The 21,814-nt window shown below is 61.0% G+C and overlaps 1 protein-coding gene across 1 annotated transcript in view; it reads left to right on the forward strand.

The window, feature by feature from the left end:
- Positions 1-13,032: 13,032 nt before the first annotated feature.
- BRSK2 (BR serine/threonine kinase 2) overlaps positions 13,033-21,814 on the forward strand; it is a 30,163-nt gene continuing 21,381 nt past the window's right edge. Inside the window, exons 1-11 of the mRNA XM_007466001.1 lie at positions 13,033-13,107; positions 14,676-14,688; positions 14,771-14,888; positions 15,643-15,724; positions 15,994-16,106; positions 17,012-17,190; positions 18,064-18,252; positions 19,079-19,378; positions 19,658-19,801; positions 20,451-20,563; positions 21,573-21,658. Of these exons, the coding sequence (XP_007466063.1) occupies positions 13,033-13,107; positions 14,676-14,688; positions 14,771-14,888; positions 15,643-15,724; positions 15,994-16,106; positions 17,012-17,190; positions 18,064-18,252; positions 19,079-19,378; positions 19,658-19,801; positions 20,451-20,563; positions 21,573-21,658 (1,412 nt within the window). The remainder of the gene's footprint in view (positions 13,108-14,675; positions 14,689-14,770; positions 14,889-15,642; positions 15,725-15,993; positions 16,107-17,011; positions 17,191-18,063; positions 18,253-19,078; positions 19,379-19,657; positions 19,802-20,450; positions 20,564-21,572; positions 21,659-21,814) is intronic.

The raw sequence follows: 21,814 nt of genomic DNA on the forward strand, positions 1-21,814 counted from the left end.
CCCCCCGCCCCCGCCCCCGCCCCGGGGAGACTGTGCTGGAGTCCCAGGGCAGCAAGGCCTGGGGTGAGAGTGGTCGTGCTGCCCCTCTGTGCGGGGTAAGCTTGGCCCCTGGCACTGCCTCCTGCAGACCCCTGGGGGGGAGGGGGGAAAGGACCCCTGGGTCAGCCCAGGCCCCGGCGTGGGCACAGCTCACCAGCCCTTTCCCAGGGGCTGTTTCCAGAGTCAGGGCAGCACCTGCAACACCCCCACCCTTGGGGAAGTGACTGGAGACCAAGGGCAGCTGCCTGCCAGCAGGGAAGCCAGAGAATTTTGTGGCTAGTTTGGTAAAATGCTTGCCTTTTCTGGGGGGACCTAATGGGACTGTTTTCAGTTTAAGAAAACTGTTCCTGGAAGGTGGGGGAGGGGCAGGCCAGAGCCAGCCCAAGTTTGGGGTGAGGCCGCTGAATGACGTGACTTGGGGCAGCCAGGCTGGGCGGGGTGCCCAGGCAGGCATGGGTGCCAGGCAGATGCCAGGGGACTGCGGTGCAGCTGCAGGAGGCGTGAGACATGGGGCCCTGTGGCTGTCCTGCCCCGCCAGCGGCACCCTCAGCCCCATCCCTCACCTCCAGGTGTGCTGCTGTCTGCCCCCAGCCCAGTGTGCGGGGCCCAGCCCCCAGCTCCCTGACAGAGCCCCCCATCAGGAAGGGAGTGGGCGCAGGCCGTCTGGGGCCTGCGGTGCGGAAGCTGAGCCCTGTCTTGGGGGATCCCCACACTGTTCCCCTGTCCCCCACGAGTCCAGGTGGTGCCTTCCTGGGCAGAGCCGGTGGGAGCCAGGAGGAGGGGTCCTGACCTGAGCCCCGGGGTCAGCGGAACCTGCCTTATCACTCCCTCCACCTCACACTGTCTTTGGGGTGCTTGAGGGGCAGGGCAGCTGTGACTCCCGGGCAGGTGCCCTGGCCACTGGTCCCAGCCTTGGCTGCAGGCAGAGAGAAGGAGGTGACCACCTGGGGTGGGCTTAGGGACACCAAGGCCAAGGGCAGCCCTAGCCAGTGGCCAGCACTGCAGGGCAGAGGACTAGGGCTGCCCTCAGGGGCCAGAGGCTCATCTGCGGGGCCTGGGATGTGAGTGGGGCTGCCCGTGACCGTGGCACCTCCTGGTGACCTGTGGGGACACGTGGCAGCCTGCCCCACCCCTGCTGGACCCCCTTGGAGAATGGCCCCTCCCTGGGGGCTCGGTGCCCCCTCGCATCCTGACGTCCAGAGCAGGCCGTAGCTGAACAGTTCTTATGACAGAAGTGTGTTTGGTAATAATCAGTGACAGTCAGTGATAACTGTTTTCTTGATTCGTTCTTTGGATCTAAAACTATTCTCATTAATTAATTTAATTCATTTAAAAAGAAGACTTTACTTTCAGACTCAAAGGTACTAAAGTATTTCGTATATGAACCAAGGTTTGCACCTTCCAAAGACATCACACCCCGAGGTTCACCCTGTGTCATTGCTTTGAGCCGTGAGTGCAGGGGAGGCTCTGGGGCAGGTGGGAGCCTCTGAGTGGCAGCCAGAACTTTCCTCCTGCAGAAGGTGGCATGTGTCGGGATTCGAGGACTCATACTCCGTGTAGATGCAGCATCTGTCGCCGCCTCCACACACGGGACAGAGACCCACCTGTGAGCAGCGATTGTCTGGAACTGGGAGGGTGACGGACTGCGTTTGGGGGAAAAGGGTGTTTATTTTATCGCTGACATTTGGCATTGGTGTGTGGTGGCAAAAAGTAGACCCGTGTCTTTCTTTTGAAAAAGTTGAGATGAAATTCACGTAACATAAAAGGGACCATTTTAAAATGTACAGTTCTGCAGCGTTCAGCGTGTTCAGTGTGGTGCAGTCACCACCTCTGCTTCCAGAACAGTCTCATCCCGCAAAGGAACCCGGTGCCCGTAAGGAGTGGTTCCTGATGCCCCTTCCCCAGCCCTGGCAACCACTAATCTGCTTTCTGTTTTTGTGGGTTTATGTATTATTGTAGATATTTCATAGAAATGGAATCACGCATATGTGGCCTTTTGTGTCTGCCTGCTTTCACGTAGCAGAAAATCCTCAAGGTTCATCCAGGTTGTAGCTGTGTCAACCTGTGTCCCTCTTTAAGGCTGAATAATATCCCTTTGTGTGGATGGACCACATTTTTTTTTTTTTGGCCATGCCACGCAGCTTGCGGGATCTTAGTTCCCTCACCAGGGATTGAACTCGGGCCCCGGCAGTGGAAGCACTGAATCCTAACCACCGGACCAAATGGTTTTATCCATTCATCTGTCGATGGGCACTTGGGTTGTTTCCACCTTTGGTTGCTGTGGGTGTGTTTTGAGTCCCTGCTTTTGGTTCTTTTGGGGACGCACCTAGGAATGGTAACCCTTATGTTTAATTTTTTGAAGAACGGCCAGACTGCTTTCTGATAGACCCAATTTTTGTCAGTTTGTTTTTGCCATTAATGTCTCCATAGACAGGGCCCCCCCGTTGCCTACCCCCCACCCATTGGGTGGCCCCCACTGCCCAACCTACCACCGTCCTCTCTTCCTTTGCAGAATGTATTGGCTCAGAGGGAGGGTGTGACTCGCCTACATCTGTGTGATGCTCACAGGTGGTTCTGGTCCTGGTGGGGGCTCCCTGGGCTGCTGCCTGCCTGTTGTACTGGGCTCCATGGTGGCCACGGCTCCCCTCGGCCACTGTCACTTGGGAAGGCAGCTGTGGGATCCCTGAGCGCCCAGCCTTGGGCTCTTAGCGGTTCTGTTCTGTGTCTCAGTTTTTACAGATTTGGACAAGTCGAGAGTTTGAAGTCTGTTGCCAGCCGGGACCCAGAACAACACGATGGACAGAGTTTACCACTGGTTCCCGTGGTAGCCCTGGGCTTCGTCCAGTGCATGGGCACCTCCCAGTAGACAGGGCAGTCCTCAGAGGGGCTGGGGAGGGGGCACGGCTGGGAAGCCAGGCTGCAGGGGAGGGAGAGAGGCCACACTGTCGAGGGCTGTGTTCTGGCTGGGGTGGGGCCCAGTGGTGCATCGACGTGTCCGTGGGAGTGAAATGCAATAAAACAAAGTGAGGAAAAAACCCCAGACCTTGTGCAGCACAAGCCCGTGTAATTTACCATTTACTAGGTTCACCAGACGTAAGATTATTCGGTCCAGTTGCTGCGATGTGGCGGGAACGAGAGTGTGCCCTGGTCCACTGGCCGCTCGGAGGGGCCCGGGCGCAGATGGGTTGCTGAGCGCTGCCGCCAAGGCTGCCTCTTTGAACCGTTTCCAGTTGCACTGCTTTGGGGGTGAACTCACACCTCAGGGTCTTGACGGGTCAAGTTAGGCAATCCCCAGTGACCCCTGCATCTCCCCACAGCCCTCTGAGGTGGATACCTGTGGCTCTTCCCAGGGTATCCTTGGGTTTCTCTGTACTTGCAAATACCGCAGTAAATGCCTGTCTTGTCCATTAGCTGCAGCAGTATCTCTTCTCTTTACCCTGCAAGACGAGTATATACTGCTGTCCTCACCCCTCTTTCCCCCCCCTCCTCCTTTCTGGCAGCTACTTTTACCTTTTTTTTTTTAAGAACAGTATCTCTGTCCTTCAGCCCCACCCATGCCTTGTGGGATTGACTGTTGGTTGACTCTCAAAAGTGAAAAATCATAAAGAGGGTTTTTCCTAGATGTCACTCGGGAATTGTTGGTCAATGCTGGGCTAGGTAGTGTGCCGGGATCACCTGTCCTGGTCATGTGACCCGCTTGAAGGAAGCTGTGCCTGTGCACCAGCCTGGTCTTTAAGGAGTTGGGAAAATCAGGGGTTTGGAGTCCATCCGCGGAATCTCTTTTCTGAGACCCCATGAATGTTTATGTTCTTGACACATTCCATTTGCATCACCATGACTTTCTTGAAGAGTCCTTTGATTTTCCTGGAGTTCCCAGTTGCCTTTCTTTTTCATTGCACTATTTATTTTTATTTTTTTTATTTTTTGCGGTACTCGGACCTCTCACTGTTGTGGCCTCTCCCGTTGCGGAGCACAGGCTCCGGACGCACAGGCTCAGCGGCCATGGCTCACGGGCCCAGCCGCTCCGCGGCATGTGGGATCCTCCCGGACCGGGGCACGAACCCCTGCCCCCTGCATCGGCAGGCAGACTGTCAACCACTGTGCCACCAGGGAAGCCCCTTCATTGCACTATTATTATAAAACTCATTACATGTATTTATGGGCAGGCCATCCGATCTGTCAAGTTCCCCTTTTCTCGTGGTAACGTCTTTCCCGGAGCCTTCTGTCCTGCTCTAGTCTGCCATGTTTCTCCCAGAGGCCTCCTTTGGGGAGTTCCCAGGACTCCTCTCTGGATGGGATCTTAACTTCCTTCTGGTCTACCACCTCCTTTTGTCAGGTGACTTCCCAGGAAAAGTGACACGGGAGGCACCTTCTCTGCGGACTCATGCTCCTCCCATTAGCTCCCGACCCCAAGTGCTGATGGGAGATTAGATGCCAGTCTGACTTACCTGCCTTTTTCTTTACCCCCATTTACATCAGAGCTCCTCGAAAGCGTTATTCCCGTTGAACCCACATCCTTTCCCTCTACCTCTTGACCCGGCCACCCTGCTGCATATGCATGACGCTTACAGTGCCAAATCAGTGGTCACTTGGTAGTCCCTGCCCCGTCAGCAGCATCAGACGCAGTTGGACCTCCTCCTTCACTTGACTTATGAAGCCCCATGTTTGCCCTTTTCCTCCCCCTCCTCCCCATTCCGCTTCTCTGGAACGGCCTCATCTTGCCAGCCTGCGAGTTGGAGTGCCCCCGGTCAGCTTGGCCTTCCTCTGCTGATGGTCACCCCAGGTGACCTTGTCCATTCCTGCATGCTTAGGGTTTGCATGGCCCATTTTTATCATCCTCTTTCAACCTGTGTGTGTCCTTAACAGTTGAAGTGTCACTGGTAAACCACACGTACTTGGGTTTGAGTTTCCTTTTGCCCCTGTCTGAGTCTCTTTTAGTTGGAGTGTTTAGATCAATTACGTTTTGTGTAACTACTGACACGCTTTGGTTTAAGCCTGCTATCTTTCTATTTGTTTTCTATTTGCCTCATCTGTTCTTTTACATTTTCCTTCCTTTCCTGGCTTTTTTTGTGTCAACCAGGTATTTTTTTAGTCATTCCACTTTCTTTCCTCTTTTAGTGTTTTCGCTGCACCTCTTTTATTATTTCTTTAGCGGTTACTCTAGAGTAGTTGTTCTCAAAGTCTTAGACCAGGGACCCCTTGGGGAGATCCTTGTGGGGGGTGGTCCATGAGGCCCAAACTGTTTTCATACATTATAGGGTATCATTATGCGATAGTATTTGCCTCAACACAGGGAAATTTCCGGAGGTTCCCCATGTGTCTTCTTTGAAGGCAGATGTTAAAGAGATCTGCAGAGATGTAAAACAGTGCCACTCTTCTCACTAGCTCTTTATAGCTTTGAAGAAAATGGTTATTTTTGATAAAAATTATTTATGTTTGTGTATACTGGGTTTATTATATATACTTTTTAAAAATATTTATGTTTGTTTATGTATTTGCACTGGGTCTTAGTTGTGACAGGCGGGCTCCTTAGTTGTGGCATGAGAACTCTCAGTTGCAGCATGCGTGTGAGATCTAGTTCCCTGTGCAGGGATCGAACCCAGGCCCCCTGCACTGGGAGCATGGAGTCGTAACCACTGCACCACCAGGGAAATCCTGGGTTTATTATATTTAACGAGTTAATAAAATTTGTAAAATTTCTCAGTTTTAATTTCTAATCCAATAAATATCGGTAGATATAACCACATACATAAAAGCTCTTTGGTGTCCTTGGTAACTTTTATGAGTATAAGGGGATGATGAGGCCACAGAGGCTGAGACCTTCTGACTTAGGGACTGCAGCATGCCTGCCTGTCACAGTCCCACAGTCCTCATGGAGTTGGCGCTGCCCCACGTTGCAGAGGGGACGCAGCCCCTCTTTTCTGGGCCCCTGTTGTGTCTGGCTTCTGCCTGGTGCTAACCCCACAGTACTTTGCTGCTGCATCTGCAGAGTCGATTCTTTAAAGAGATGCTCTTTCCAGGGAGGGTGTTCAGTTTCCTCAGGTGTCCCCTTCTTGGTGCACCCCTTCCTGCCTGTGGATTGGGGCCCCCTCAACCTGAGAAGTTTCCTTTAGTGCTGTTAACAGTGCTCACAACACATCCTCTCAGCTTTTGCCTAACTACAAGTGTCTTTATTTTGCCTTATTTTTCAAGGATATTTTAGCTGGTTATAGAACTTTAGATTTTCTTTCAGCACCAAGGATGTGTTAAGCCGTTGCCTCCTGGTCGCACTGTTTCTGGTGAGAAGTCAGGCACCACTGGTGCTCCCCGTGATGTGATGTGCGTTTTTTGTCTTGGCTGCTTTTAAGATTCTCTCTTCCTCTCAGTTTTATCAGTTTAGCAGTGATATGCCTTGGTGTGGTTTTCTGTGTTTCTGTCATACTTTTGGTTCAGTGGGCCTCACGGACCTGTGGGCTGAAATATCTCATAATTTGGGGAAATGCGTGGCTGTTATCTCTTAAAATATGTCCTCCACCCTGTCCCCCGACACCCCCTCTTCTCTTTTCCTGGGACTCCAGTTACAAGTATGTTGGACTGTTGGGTGCTGTTTGGTTTGTCTGTTTGTTCTTTTGCTCCATATACTGCAGCTTGGATGGTTTATATTGACCTGTCTTAGATTTCACTAGTCCTTTCTTCTGTTGTGTCCAGTCTGCTGTTAAGTCCATTCAATGAATTCTTTTTGTGCATCTTTTCGTCTAATTTAAAAATATATATATATATGTAGATAGATGATAGATAGATAGATAGATAGATGATAGATAGATAGATATAGATATATAAATATTGCAAAATCCTTTTCAGAAAATTCTGCTGTTGGGTCAGCTGCGGCCTGCTTCTGCTTGCTATTTTTTCTCTTGAGGGTAGGTCACTCTTCCTACTTCTTTGTGTATGTCGTCATCTTTATTGTGTGCCAGGCATTATTTATTGAAAAGATCAGTGCAGTGGGTAAGACTTCCCCAGAAAGGGCTTGCCTTTCCCTCTGTCAGGCATGTAGGGTGGTAGGACTTTCTCTGGGTCAGGACTAAGTGGATTCTTCAGCGAGTTTCTGTTCAGCTCTAGCCAGGTGTCTCAAGGGTGTAAGCTCCATGGTGTGGAACCTCTTTTTGTTGCTGTTGTTTTGAATGCCTGTCCCTGGAGAAGCCCAGTGAATACTTGTCAAGCGAATGAAAGAATGAAGCAGCCTCCTGGGATCTCACCTTTGAGAGGCCTTGCCTGGGTGTGGGTCAGCTTGTAGCCAGGGCATGGGCCGACCAAGGGCCTTTTGCTCTGGCACATCCATCTGCCCCAGGGCATTATTTCTGCTCACTCTTAGCTACTCCCTTTGGACAAACATTGGGCATCCTGGACTGATCATCTCTTATTGTTTCACCTTTTCTTTTTGCTTTTTGCTCCGCCTCATTGGGCATTTTCTCATGTTTTTAGCCCTTATCTCAGCAGTTCCTTTCTCTAGCCATTACTATTATATCTTAGAGCTCTTTCTTGTTTTCTCATCCTTTCTGTAGATTTCTTGTTTTATAGGTGTAGCAACTGATTAAATCCTGGCAAGTCAATGCAATAAACAGTAACACAATTTTAAAATGTCTGTTTCTACCAAGTCAGCGCTGTTTCTTTCTCAGACTTCCTCTAGTGGTGTGGTTGGCTGTTTACCTTCTGTGTGAGAAGCAGGAATATTTTCTTGCCTGGGTCTCTCCTCAGGGGGTCTCCTGCCTGGAGTTCAGAGCGTGGGGTGTCTGGTGGGGGCACACTGATGGCAGGGGCTGAGCACTCAGCGTGTGAGAACAGGGACGAGCAGGGCAGCCCCCTGGCCCCTGTGGTCCTGGGCTTTGTCCCTGGTTGTGTCTCAGTCTTGGCCTGGAGGGAGGGGATGCTGACCCGGGCTGTCCCCACATCTGTGCCCTTGATATGTGCCCATCTGTTTCTGCAGCCCCGTCCCAGGCCTGCCCTCTGCTCCTGGCTGATGCTGGCACCTGGAGTCTCTCTAGGGCACCCTGGAGGCCGGCAGGCCCGGCCCCCGCCCTGTCCCCCATCACCAGCCCCCTGTCTTCCTTCTTCAAGAGGTTTCTGGAATGTTTTGAGATCTCTCCTTTCCACCACCAGGCTCCCTCTTTTTTAATCCAGAGAGTGGGGTCAGTAGGTGGCAACTGCAAGGGACCTGGGTCTTCTCTGGCCAGCAGGGCAGCCTCTCCAGGTACTGGCCCCCAGCCCAGACTCCTCCTAGGGTCTCCCCGCAAGCATCCTGGCCCCTCCTCCCCAGAACTCCACCCAACTCTGCCATCTCCTCCAACACCTGGGCCAGCAGAGTCCTCTGGGCTCAGCCCTCCCTCCAGCTCCGTCTTCTGACTCCCCGTCTGTCTCCAGTGGAGATGATTCTGAGCACACGCCTCAGTGTGGCCTGCTTAGGAAGTGCCTCCGGGCACCTTCGGGCCACAGGGCATGTTCCTGTTCCTAGCTGCTTCCAGAGCCCCTTTACTGGGCCTCGAGGCCTCTATGTTTGGCATCCCCTTCATGACCAGCAGGTGCCCAGCATCTTGCCTCTTCTCAGCTTTGACCTTGGGAGCCTGGCCTGAGTGTCTCTTGGGGGAGGAGGGTCTGTGTCCCCAGGATCACTGCGGCACCCACCCCCAGCCCTCCACCTGTGTCCTGGCAAATGAAGTTCTTCATCCCAGGGCTTCAATTGGTGCTTCCTGTCAGCAGTTTCCCACCGGGCACAGAGCTGAGAGGGAGCTTGTTGTTGTTGTTTTTTGCGGGGAGCGGGGTGTGGGCAGGCATGGGTGATCATCTTTTTTCAGCGGTTCTGGGCCTGAAAGCATTCCAAGGCCCTGAGGACTGTGTTGGGCTGTGGGGCGAGGGTGGCGGGCCCCACTCTGGAGACCCCCTGGCTGTGCTGAGGGTTAGAACCCTCAGCCGTACGTTTTCGTGGGTTCAATCCCAGATGCCTCTGTGGGGGGGGGGAGGAAGTGTAGGATGCTTAGGACTGAGATATGTGTGTGTGAGAGAGGGGGATGGGGTGTTTTCTCATTTAATCTTTACTGGCATCAGGAGAGGGTGTTAGTACACCCCTGTGGCTGGATGGGCCACCCAAGTCCCCACCCCAGGCGGAGATGGGGAACCAGGCTTCAAAGCCTCAGCCCTGACCACGGCCATTGTGCCCACCGCTGGCCAAATATGGCTGGCTCAGCGGGGGAAGGGCCTTCAGGTCCAGAATATCACCCCGAGGCTTCGTCAGGGGCGCAGAATGGCCGTGGAGGTGGGAAGGGCTTTTGGGGATGGGTGGGGAGCGGCCCCCATGTCCCTTTCCTCCCGTGGGTCAAGGGCTGTCCTGGGGCTTCCGGCCTGTCCCACGGAGGGGGCAGCAGTCCCCTTGTGTTTGGGTGCTGTGGGCGGGGCAGGCAGGGAGCCCAGCGGAGGCGGCTGAGTGGCTTCAGTGCGTGTGAAATATGTCAGGACTTAATTAATTTAATTTGAGAGGTTCCTTTTCGGAGCGTGAACAGTTGTCTCCCAAGAGACGCCGCCACCGCCTCCCCCCCCCCTCCTGCCTGGCGCTGGTGGGCGAAGGAAACAGCGGAATCTATATTGAGAGTGCGCCCCCCCGTCCCCCCGGGAGCGCGGTGAGGGGTGTCGGGGTGTCACCGGGAGCCCGGAAGCGTGGGCGCACCGGGGGCGGATGCAGCGCAAAGCTGGGGCGCGCGATCCGGGCATCCCCGCCAACCGGAAGCGGGGAGGAGGAGGTTGGGGAGCTCCGACCCCAGGAGAGGCCGAGAGAACCGGGGCGCCTTATCAGCCCACCGAGAGCCAGGGCTGAGTGCGCGCGCGCGGGCGGGAAAGGAGGGAGGCGCGGGATGAGCCAGGCGGGACCACTAATGAGGGAATGCGCGCGCTTTGCTGTCGGGGGCGGCAACTTCAAAGAGGCCGCCCCCGCCCCCGCGCGGGTCTGAGTCCGGGGAGGCCCGCAGCGCGCAGGCAGCGCGTGTTTGAAGTGGACCCCCTGGGCGTGGGCGCCCCCTGGGCGGGGACCGGGGGCGGGGGGGCCGGGGCAGGTCGTGGTGCTGTGCTCCCTCCCCGCGCTGCGCCTGGAGGAGCGGACGTGAGGGAGGAAGAGGGGGCGGCTGTGGAGAGCGCCCCCAGACGTCCTCCAAGGCCCGCTGTCCCGTCCAGTAGGAGGGATTACTGGGGCCGCGGCTGGGGACGCAGGTCGAGCCCCGCCGCGCGCGGCCTCTCTGTGGCCATTCTTCGTTTATTCATCAGGCCCACTGAAGGCCGAGCCTGCAGTCCCCGAACTTCCCCAGCCCAGCCATGGAACCCCTGGTGGTCTGGTGGGAACAGGAGTCAGGCAGGATGGTGAGGGCGCTGGCAGCCGGGTGCCCGGGCCGCTGCGGGGTCTGCAGGTGTGTGTGGGGGGCTTCACCTCAGCACGATCACCCCACCTCCCACCGTCGCCAGCCCAGAGCAACGTGAACCCTCTCCCAGCACGGTCTCCCCCTCGGGCCTTGGAGGTGGCGAAGGTAGTCCCCCCAGCCCCTGCTGTGTGTGGGGGGGTGCTTTGGACCTCCCTGAGCACCGGCTTCAGAGACTTGGAGGGGGCGAGGGTCCCTCCCCGGGTGGAGCCGCCTGGGCCCTGCCCCCCACTCTCCCAGGGCTCCACCTGGGCCCTGGGCCACCAAGCTCCATCCTCTGCCAGGCCCAACTCCGGGCCCTGCCGTGGTGCACTCCCTCCGAGGGGTGGGAGCTCCTGTAGCACCTCCCCACCCCACGGTTGGAGGGGGGTGTTCTCCTGGACTCTGAGGGCCCTTCTGTGGGCCCGAGCCGTGGGTGACCCTGTGGGGGGCCTGGGTGGGGCTGCGTGTCCAGGCGCTGGAACCTGGGGGAACGGGAGGCATCTCCTGAGGTTGGGGCTGATGCGCAAGGGGCCGTGCAGAAGGGTGTGCGTGCCCCTGGTGTCCTGAGTTTACAGGCCACAACAGTGCCACGTCCCCAGGGTGTGGCGCAGGCAGGTCTCCTGCCCCGCGCAGGGAAGAGCCAGGGCTGTGGCTGGTGGAGGTGCCCCAGGATCGCCAACTGTCTTCCAATGGCACCCTGGCTCTGGCGTCCACCAGCTGCAGTGTGGTCCGGAGTAAGTCGCCTGCTGTCCCTGAGCAGGGATGGGGCCATCCCGCTGCTCAGCCGGCCTGGAGGGCCGCGCCGGCTCCTGTCCGTGGTGCTGAAAGGGGCTTCACGTGCCGCCACCCACCGCCTGCCCCTCCTGCAGCCGCGGGCAGCTGCAGGCATTCTTTCCAGCATCTGTTTTTCCCCCACCTCTTTGCCCAGCACACCTTCGACTACCCAAGCCTGTAATGAGGGGGCGATGGGGATGGAACTTGTGTCTACATCAGCTGGGGAAGCCCCGCCTCCGGGGCTGGCCGTGGGGCAGTTTCACCCTGATTCCCTGGGCAGTGGCAGTGAATGGACCTTGGGGTCCTGCAGGCCTCACCCGGCCTTGTGTCCCCTTTGGAGAAAGGGAGGAGCCATGGCAAGGATCAGGGTTCAAGTGGAACATAATTGGGAACCTTCGTCCTGACCAGACAGTGGCGTGGCTGGAGCAGGGGCCACATCCAGGCCTGACCACTGCCCAGAGCCCGCCCGCCCGAGGGTCTCAGCCAGCGCCAGGCTGACCAGGTCTGCAGCCCCCAGGGCCCATGCCCCAGATGTCGCCGGTGCAGGCAGGGCGAGGGGGGTGCCAGCCAGGCTTGCCGTGAGAGCTGCTCGGCACTCACAGAGGCAGCAGAACCCGACAGCCCACCCCCAGTCCCGTCCTTAACCTCTCCAGGGCCCCTGGGTACTCCAGCACTGTTGGCAGCTGCCCGTTGCGGCAGGCACAGAGGCCTTTGCCGCGTGTATGTGGGCCTGAGGAGGGTCTCCCGTTACACTGAGTGACGTGAAGGTACGTGCTTACATAGAGGCCTCCGGAGTGAACGGAAACCCTTCTGAAACGCACCAGGAGGTTTGGGGTGAGAGGAGACTCAGGTAAATACCGTGTGAGCTGAAGGGACCCTGCACAGTTCCCTGGGGCCCCACGCGACTGCCACAACCCTGGCCCCTAGAACAACAGAATCTTATCCTCAACTCCAGGAGCCGGAAGTCTGCGGTGGTTCTCCTGTGGCTCTGAGGGAGGATGGTTCCAGGCCCCTCCCCCGGCTTCCGGTGGTTTGCTGGCTCTTCTAGAAGCATCCCCACGGCTTCTTCCTCCATCTTCACGTGCGCCTGTGTCTAATCTCCCTCTGTCTTTCTCTTACAAGAACTTTGTCATTGGATTTAGGGCCCACCCGCCCTCCATGCAGGGTGATCTCCTCTTGAGATCTATAACGTAGGTACTTCCGTAAAAGCCCTTTTCCCAAACAGGCTCACACTCGTGGGTTCTGGGCATTAGGACGTGGACACATCTCCTTGGGGCCACCATTCAACCCCTGCACCCTGGGTTTGGGGCCCCAAGCGGATCCCAGTTTTGCACTGTCGCTCCCTGCCCGTGGGCTCAAGAGCTATTTGGCTGCGGCCGGGAGCCCTTGGCCGTCTCCTGGCTGTCGCCCAGCCGTCCCTGGTCCTGCAGGGTGAGGGAGGGGATGCTCTTCCTGGAGGCCTGGACCAGGGCGCCACCAGGACTCCTGCCCCCCGCCGGGGTCCCCCGCCCGTGCAGGCAGACAGTGGAGGGGGCTGTGCCCGGGGAGAGGCGGGGGCAGTGTAGGAGACAGAGGACGGGCCGAGGAGTCCCCTTTTCTCAGCGGCCACCCGGTGGCAGGAGTCTCCCCAAGGTTTAAAAGACAAGGATACAGCCCCCTCCACCGCCTCCCCAGGAGTGGGGAGGGCCGTGCGTCATCCTCAGCCCTCCACCAGCATCCGTGCGCCTTGCTGTCCGTAGGGCTCCCAGCCCGGCCGGGCCTGGGAGGGCTTAGTCCTGGGAGCCGGGCAGGCCCTCCCACAGCGATGGCGGGAGCCGACCAGCTGGCTGGGGGTCGAGACAGACCAGGGTTGAGGCTCTGGCCCTGGGATGCCCTCCGGGTAGGCTGCCTAGGAGGAGAGGCCGCCCCCTTCCGGTCCCAGGGCTGCACAGGCACCTCCTGCTGTCCTACGGGGCTCGGCTGGGCCGGCCAGGGGCCTGTTGGGGGATTATTCTTCCTGCTTCCTCAGGCGAGGAAACTCAGGCCTGGGGCGGTTCGGGTTCTTCTCTGAGAGCACTGGCTGGGACCACCAGGCTCGACCGCCGCTGAGGCCATGTGTCCTGTCTGTGAGGCTGTCCCCCACGTGTGTTCAGCTCACACTGGACACCGTCCCGGGCGTTCCTCTGAGGCCTGGTGGTTGTAGGGCTGAGTGTGTTTGATCTCTGTTGCTGTGTAGCAAGCTGCCCCCAAATCCTAGCGTCTTGAGACAGCACAAGTTCTCTCACCACCCCTGAGGGGCAGGCGTCCAGGGCAACCGAGCTGGGTGCATGGGGCTCAGGAGGGGGTCTCACGAGGTTCCAGGTGTGGGCTGGACTGGAGGCTCCCCCCGCCCCTGCTGTCACCTGGAGGCCACGTGGCTGTCTCTGAGGGGCACTGCCTAGAGACAAGGCAGCTGTCTCCACCCGAGCAAGACCCCAGGGACCTCAAAGGAAGCTGTGGTCTTGTTAGCATCTGACCTTGGAGACAGGAAGCCATCCGTTCTGCCACGTTCCATTGGCCACACAGACCAGCTCTGGTGCAGCGTGGGGGCGACCACACTGCCCGGGGGCCGGTTTCCAGGAGGCACGGGTCACCGGGGGTCCTCGTGGGGCTGCAGTCCACCGGGGCGGGCGGAGCAGCCAGTGCCTAGGTGGCACTGGGAGGCCACCGGGAGGTCAGGCGCCACTGCACTGATGCCAGGAGACGCGTCCCCTTCCAGGCTGGGGACTCAGCCCCATTCCTTCTCTTGCCCCGTCTCAATGAGGGCAGCCGAGCCCGTCTCGCCCCGACCGCTCTCTAAGGCTCCCCTGGTTCCAGCCGCGGGCAGCAGGGCTGGGCAGCAGGGCGGGCAGCAGGCCAGGCAGCTGGGTTGGGCAGCAGGCCGGGCAGCTGGGTTGGGCAGCAGGGCCGGGCAGCAGGGTGGGCAGCTGGGTTGGGCAGCAGGGGGCAGCAGGGTGACCAGCTTTGCTGACTTCCCAAGAGCCAGTGTGGAGCCGCCTCCCCCATCGTCCAACGAAAGCCTGGGCAGGAGGGTGACAGGGCTGCTCCATCCTGTCCACTCCAGGAAAACAGCATCCCACGACGCCCCCACAGTGGGCGGAAAGTGGGTCGCCGTTAGCTGTGCTTGTGGCCCTGGCGCCACGTTAGCTGGCCACGTGGTCCAGAGGCACAGTGGGGAGTGATGCGCGAGGAGGGCCGGTCACCGCCCCGGGCGTTAGCGGTGCTCGGTGGTGCTGTGAGCATTAGCGGCTGGATGCTGCTGTCTCCCGGGGTGCTCAGAGGGGCTCTGGGGGGTCCAGGCAGGCTGCCCTGCCCTCCTCCGGGCTCAGCAGAAGCCTGACGGGGGACTGGAGCTGCCAGGTGATCCGAGCTGGGCTGTGGCGCATCCTGCCCTCCACCCCGTCTGGTCACCCATGCCCGCGTCCCCAGCACGAGGAGGCCGGTGTGGGCACACGGACAGGGGCTTCGCAGGAGCGGTTGCGTCCCGTCCCTTCCTCTCAGGGTCTGTTTCCTGTCCCCTGAAGGCCTGGGCTCTTCGGAGGCTGCGGCCCGGCTCTGTCAGCACCACGGACAGCAGCTGGCGCTGCGCTGTGGCAGAGCGGGTTCTGGTTTCCAGGCCGCCTCCCGCTGGCTCACGCGGAGGTAACAGAGAAACGTGCTGACTCCGGACTGGCGCCCCTCCGCCTCCGCCAGAGCCTCGGGGCCCGCTTCCGGGGAGACAGGCTGACCCTCACCCTTTATCTGAACCTTCATCCTCTTCTGGGGGGCGCGAGGCAGAAGCCACAGGAGGGGGTCTCGGGGTTGGCCCCTGAGGCAGGGGACTCCCCCGTGGGGTGGGGCGGGCAGGAGGGACAGGGCAGGGTGCCAAGCAGGAGGGACCCCTGAACCCGTGAAGCTGCGGCTCGGTGCGTCTGGCAGTATGGAGATGGCGTGGCGGTGGGGAGAAGGGCCTTTTAGGCAAAAACTCCAGGGCCCTGCAGAGCTGACGCCACCGAGGGAGGGGCCCACGCAGGGGACAGCCCGGCCCAGGGGGTGGAGGGGCCTCCTCTCTTCCTTCAGCTGGGCTCCATGCCCCAGGGATGGGTGCTCACGGTGGCAGCATGATCTAGATTTGGTGATTTAAACGAGAAATGGCAAAACCAGTCTTTGCTCTCTTTGCTTTCCTGTCTGTGTGGGAGCCGCATGCACCCTGCATGTGTCACTTCGCAGAACTCTGCCAGCAGGGCCCAGGGCAGACCCGGCCGCCGTGCAGAGCCCGTGGGATTTGTGTCACCGAGGTCACACGGCCAGTCGGCGGTGTGGAGGCGCGGGAGGGGGTAACCACACACGGGACCCACGTACGTGGGTGTGCGCTAGCTTGCGCGCACCCCTCTCGTGCCCTGGTTCCTGTGTGCAGAGGACTCCCGGGCCGGCACGTGGTGGATGTGCAGAGGACACCGCCGGCCAGCACTGGCTGGCAGCGTGGAGCTCAAGCCAGGGTAGGCTCGAGGTCACACTCCTGTGTTGTCACGCGGTGTGTGAGACAGGTCAGCCGCGGGGGAGGTGGTCACGAAGCTCTCCTGCCACAGGCAACGGCTGAGCGTGGCCCCCAGGCCCGAGAATCTCCCCTCCGGCCTGTTAAAGAGGGTGCTGGGAAGGCCCTGGGTGACGGGAACCCACAGGCCATCTTCAGGGGCCATAAGTGTAGGAAAGTCACCCCAATCCTGGGAGGGAGGCTTCCGCCCATGAGACGCCGCCCCTCCGGAAGGGTGGTCACAGTGCCGTGTGGTGGGGGGCTGACAGACTGAGCCACGGTGCCCCCATCGCCATCGGGGGTTCAGATGAGGTGGGCAGCACGTGGGCTGGCTGGGTGGGGGGATGGTAATCAGAGATGGAACCTGACAGAGGAATGTCACTGACAGGAGTGGGACCTCCCTCTGGTCCTGACCCCCCTGCAGCTGCCACTTGGGGGTGGCCAGGAAAGCTGTGGGTGCAGGACGCTCACTGGGCCCCCAAGGGGTGGGGTGGGGCCAGCTGGGGTCTCAGGACCTGATGGCCACAGGCAGAGGAGCGAGGGGCCCCGGGGCGGGGGGAAGGGCCCTCCTGGAGGTGCTCCAAGCATTCCCTGAGGGAGGCTGTGCAGTGGCCTGGCACCTGGAGAGAAGACGGACAGCCAAGGGCCTGGGGCGGCTCTGAGCTCAGGACGAAGGGCGGAGGGGCAGGCCTCTGGGAGCCGCACTGTCTGCCCACAGGGACTGCAGGGCTGGGACAACAGGGCTGGGGCCTGCGGGGCTGGGGGCTGCAGGGCTGGGGCTGTTTGGCTGGGGCTGCTGGGCTGGGGGCTGCGGGGCTGGGGGCAGTGGGGCTCCAGGGCTGGGGGCTGCAGGGCAGGGGCAGTGGGGCTGGGGGCTGCGGGCAGCAGGGCTGGGGCTGCTTGGCTGGGGGCTGCAGGGATGGGGCTGCAGGGATGGGGGCTGCAGGGATGGGGCAGCAGGCCTTGGCCGGGCCACCCTGAGAGGTCGAGAGGGGAGCCTGATGCTGCCCGCACCAGACCAGGACCTTCCCCTCCCAGGTGGGCCTGGGCACCCACAGAGGATCATTACTTGGGGGTGGAAACAGCGCTGGAGGCTGGCGTGCAGTTAGAGGGAGTGACCCCACTGTGTCTGTAGGGAGGGGAGTCCTCAGGCGGCCCCGCTGACACCCCCAGTGTTGACTGCCTTGTTGGGCTATGGGGCTGAGCCTGGGGTGCAGAGGGTCCTCTTCCCTGCCACCCCCCCCTCCCACAGCTGCAGCAGTGTCACCTGGCCCAGACCCCTGTCCAGCCCCAATGGCAGTCTCTGGGCAGTAGAGTCTGGGCCCCCCTCTGGGGGCTCCCCACTGGGCGGTGGTCCCTCGTGCTCTGTTCACTCCTACGAGCTGGCAGCCCCCTGGGTGCAGGGCTCTCCAGCAGGGTTTTTCCCTGAAGGTACCTGACCACGAAGAAAAGGGAGGCCAAGGGTGACCAGAGAGCTGTAGGGTGAGGCGTCTGCTCAGGACCACCCCTGCCTGACCTCTGACCCCACAGGCTCGTCCAGCCACCTCCCATGCTGGACCCCTGCAGGTCTGAGAACCCCGCGGGCTGCACCTTCCGCTCCCCACCGCTCCTGGGCCGCCCGGGGCCCTGGCCTCCTTCCTCTGACCAGGCTGGTGCCCTGGGTTTGACGGCTAACCAGGGGCCAGCGGGGGCTGCAGAGGGCGCTGAGCCAGGCCTGGAGAGCTCCCTGCCCCCAGCACTGTGGCCGCCTCTTGGCCCTCGAGCCATAGTAGATGAGTGGAGGGGCCGGGGTGCTCGAGAGGGCCGTCCTGCTGCCCCGTGCCCTTGGCCCAGGTGCGGGGAGGTCCCGCACACTTGGGTGCCCTGGGGCAGGGTCTGCTCTCAGTTGGCGGTTCCTGGATCCCCTTGACTCTCCCAGCCGTGCTCAGGAGCCCCGGGAGGTGGGGGCCCGTGTTCGTGCACACGCGTCCTTGTGCCTGAGCCTGGGGTGTGGTGGGGAGCTCGTGGGTGGGCCTGGGGTCCTCAGGACGCCCTTGAGGAGCCCCTCCCTGCAGCAGGGTCCAGACGGTGCAGCACCCTCAAGCACCCGCCGGGCGGGATTTGCCTCTGTTCCTCCCGCAATTATCTGTGATGCTCTGTACTTTCCTTCTCTTGACATGCGCCGTATTTGCTGCAAAGGCAATAATTAGAGGTGAAATCACAATTGCAAAATGAGCCAGAGCTGTTGGAGGGCGGGGTAATTAGGGCAGTCTTGGGCTTCCCTAGCAGGCCCTCCCGAGGGTGCACTCTGCTCCCTGCCTCCAGGGAAGTGGCAGAACTGCTTGGAACCCAAACATCCCACCCCAGAGGACCCCGGGGCTGCAGGAGACCAGCACAGCCAGGGCGGCCTGGAAGCTTCACCCAGGAGGGGCACCTCCATGCTGGGCTTTGAGGGGTGTGTAGGAGTCTGTGGGCAGAGGACTTTTCGGGGAAAGAGGCAGCAAGCGGAGGAAGGTGAAGGCAGGGAGATAGCCACCAGAGTTCTAGGACGCGGCCCAGGGCAGCCCCCTGCACCCCAGCCACGTGTCCTGGCCGGGGGCCCAGCCCGCAGGCCCGCTAGCAGCTGTGAGGGTTTGGCAGGCTCACGCCCTGGTGGCATGGGGCTCGTCCAGGGCACCTTGTCCACTGGGTCCTTTGTTCTCCTGGCCTTTCTGTTAACCAGCTGGTGATGGAGTTTCTCATCTGTGAAGTGAGGTCCCCGATGTCACATGGCCCCAACACTCTGTCAGCAGACGCTGCTGTGGTGGTCAGTGATGGGGGTGGCGGCAGCGGCCACTTAGTTTTCCACTTCCGGAGGGTCGCCTGCGTCCCTGTCCAGCTCTCTCTTGAGTTGAAGCTCACTTCCCTTTATTCCCCACGTGCCCGTGACCCCTGCCTCCCGAGGACACGCGTGTAGGGGTGTGTGTGCACGGGTGTGAGGCTCATCTGTGGGGCGTTTCTGGGCCATCTGTTCTGGGCATTAGGGACTTGGAGGGACTTGTGCCCCCGGGGAGCGGCCTGGCCGCCGTTGCCGCGGCTCCTCGAGGCCTGTGCACCTTGTCTGGGGGCCTCGCCAGGCAGAAGCCTGCTTCTCACTCAGGCCGTCTCCCCCTCCGTTTCTGCGACTGGGCCCAGACCTGCCTGGAGCCAGGGTGGAGGGGTCGGTGCCAGGCCCGGTTCCCGTCCTGGAGGCTGTGGAGAGCCGTCCTGGGCCACGGCTCTGAATTACAGATGCCGGTGGCGCTCTTCCTGCTGCCCCGGGGCCCGCTCTCTGTGCTCGGCTCCTGACCTGCAATCACAGGGCTCGGGCTCCGGATCAAAGGCAGCTGGGGAGAGCCCCCAGGAGCCCGCAGCCCTTCCCGGGTGGGAGCTGGGGCTCAGCGGGCCCCCCTGCAGGACCGCTGTCCTTCCCTGAGCCGAGGAGCTTCGGGCCCCCAGGCTCAGGGCTCAGGGGTTCCACCGGGCCTGGTCCCCCGCCCCTCGTCCAGCCCCGCCTGCTGCTGCTCCCGCGTCTGGGGGCCACAGGTCATCTCCCGGCCGCCAGCGGGCTCACTGCCCACGGGGAGCAGGAAGGAGGAGGACGCGACACTGCTGGGAGGGGGTGACTGCTTGTGGCCCCGAAGGCCTGATAAAGAGACGTGACCCTTAGGGGAACGTGTTTTCGATGCACATGGCAAAGGATTCATTTCCCATACAAAGCAAAGGGCTTTGCAACTTGGTAAGAGCCACCCCTCAGCAGCATAAGAAGGGGCAAGTGCAAACCCGAGTGGTTGGAACCGTGAGACTGTGTCAAGGTCGTAACTAAAGCAGCAGCAGCACAGTCGGCAAAGTGTGAATGAAACCGAGGGGCGTCCAGCGCTCCACATCCCTCAAAACCCAGCACAGGTCGTGGACAGGCTGCAGTGCCGTGGGGAGCAGGTCGTCCTACGCTGCATCCAGGCGCCCGAATGCCAGAGGCAGCCCGAACTACGGTGGTCACCTCCGTGCCCATCGGGGAACACAGGCCACCTCGGGGAACGTCCAGGTCGGGCCCAGGCTTGGGAGGGGAGAGTGCAGGGCGTCTCGGTCTGAGGCCACAGAGGGTCCAGCGGAGGGCAGGAGGCCAGGGGGCAGTGACCAGAACCGCGGCTCCCTGCAGCGTGGTGACAGCAGAGGTGAATCGGTGGAGTGTCCTGTCCCGTGGGAGATGCAGGGAGGCAGGTTGCGGGGCTGCAGCTGCCGGGGGAGGGGCCTTGGGCCTGTGCTGGTGTCCTGGGGAGAGCAGGGAGCTGGACACAGCTGTTGGGGGCACCTTGTCCAGGGGTCCGAAGGCCAAGAGGAGGGTGATGGGTGGGGGAGGGGCCTGTGGGACCTGAGGACACCCTGGCTCCCCTGCCGAGGGGCCGAGCTCCGGCTAAGGTCTGGGGGAGGGACTCCAGGTGTCGCCGGCTGGGGAGTGAGGCCCAAGCTGGAGGGGCAGGGGGCCAGTATGTGGCGTGGGGCAGAGTGACCACCCTGGGGACAGCCTCTGGCCAGCGACCAGGGAGCGTGGGAGGGCAGACGTTGGCCTGGGGTTGGCCCAAGACAGGCTGGGGGGCAGGGGCACAGGATCCCGGCGCTGAGTGAGAAGCTGGCCTTGGGTGCGGGAGGGGCCCTGCTGGTCAGGCCTGGGCAGTGGCCGGACGGGGTCTGAGGGCTTCCCTCGCCCCCAGGCCTCGTGAAGCTGGGGATTCACTGTGTCACGTGCCAGAAGGTGGCTGTCAAGATCGTCAACCGCGAGAAGCTCAGCGAGTCTGTACTGATGAAGGTGAGCGTGGGGGCAGCCGGGGGAGGTGGGGAGGCCCAGTGGGCGGGGTGGAGCCAGGCTGCGGGCGAGCCCGCCTGGGAAGGGGGTCCCTGCTGGGTCCTGCTGCCCCATCTGTCGAGAGGGCCGGCTGGCCTCAGTTTCCCGTCGGAATCAGGAGGAGACCCCTGTCTCTGAGGGAAAAGAGGAAGTGTGGGGTCCCAGGAGGCCTCGCAGCCCCTCCTCCTCCCCGCTCCCCCCACCTCAGCACCCCCCCCAGCCCTGGTGGAGTCCGGTCCCCTTAGGGACTGAAGCAGACCCCACGTGACTGGGGGACTCCTGGGTGGGACCAGACGCTCAGCGGGGAGGGGCTGCCCGGGCTCTGTTCCCCGTCTGTCTGCTCATCTGTCCGAACGGCTGTCCACTCAGCGGGCAGGGGTGAGGGGCAGACGGGGGGCAGCCTGGCCCTCCAGGCACACGGGGGCAGGAAAGCAGGTGGGCCGTGGGGGGTGCCGGCCAGTGACACAGTGAGGACCCCTCTGGCCGGTGGGGGCAGGGGGGACCGGGTGGGCCCAGCTGGGGAACCCTGGGGGATGCGCCACGGGCTGGTTTTAAGGGGAGGTGGCGGTCGTTTGGATGGGGTGTGGGCGGTGCTGGTGGCGGCTTGGCAGACTCCCATCCTGCCTTGGCCAGCGCCCGACTTGGGGGCGGGGTCTCACATGTCAGTTTGGGGCGCTAAGGTCAAGATGCCACAGGATATGAGTGGGGAGACAGGAGCTATCTCAGTGGCAGTGGACCCAGGGGTGTAACCGGGCCCCCCGCCCCGACCCCGGAGGCCTGGCAGGGACCGAGCGCAGCTGGGGGAGGGCAGGGAGGCGGCCCACGGGGTAGAGATGCCAGTGCGAGGCTGGACCTGCCCCAGGAGCCCAGCATCCCGGGGGCTCTGTGACCCCACAGCCTGGACGGGCGGGTGGGCGGCGCACGGGTCGGGGGATGAGCCCGGCCTGCCGTGACGGCGCCCCCTCCCCCGCAGGTGGAGCGGGAGATCGCCATCCTGAAGCTGATCGAGCACCCCCATGTCCTCAAGCTGCATGACGTCTATGAAAACAAAAAATATTTGTAGGTATTGCTGGGTCTGGAGAGCTGGGGGGCAGGGGGGGGCCGTCCCAGGAGGGGGTCGGAAGGACAGGCCATGGCGGTCACTGCTCCTTGACCAGGTCCAGGGCTGGCCAGCGGGGACTTGCAGAGCCACTGGCTTGAGGATGGGGCCTTCGT

The sequence above is a fragment of the Lipotes vexillifer genome, unplaced genomic scaffold (genome assembly GCF_000442215.2).
Source record: "Lipotes vexillifer unplaced genomic scaffold, Lipotes_vexillifer_v1.1 scaffold1094, whole genome shotgun sequence".
Taxonomy (NCBI): Eukaryota; Metazoa; Chordata; class Mammalia; order Artiodactyla; family Lipotidae; genus Lipotes; species Lipotes vexillifer.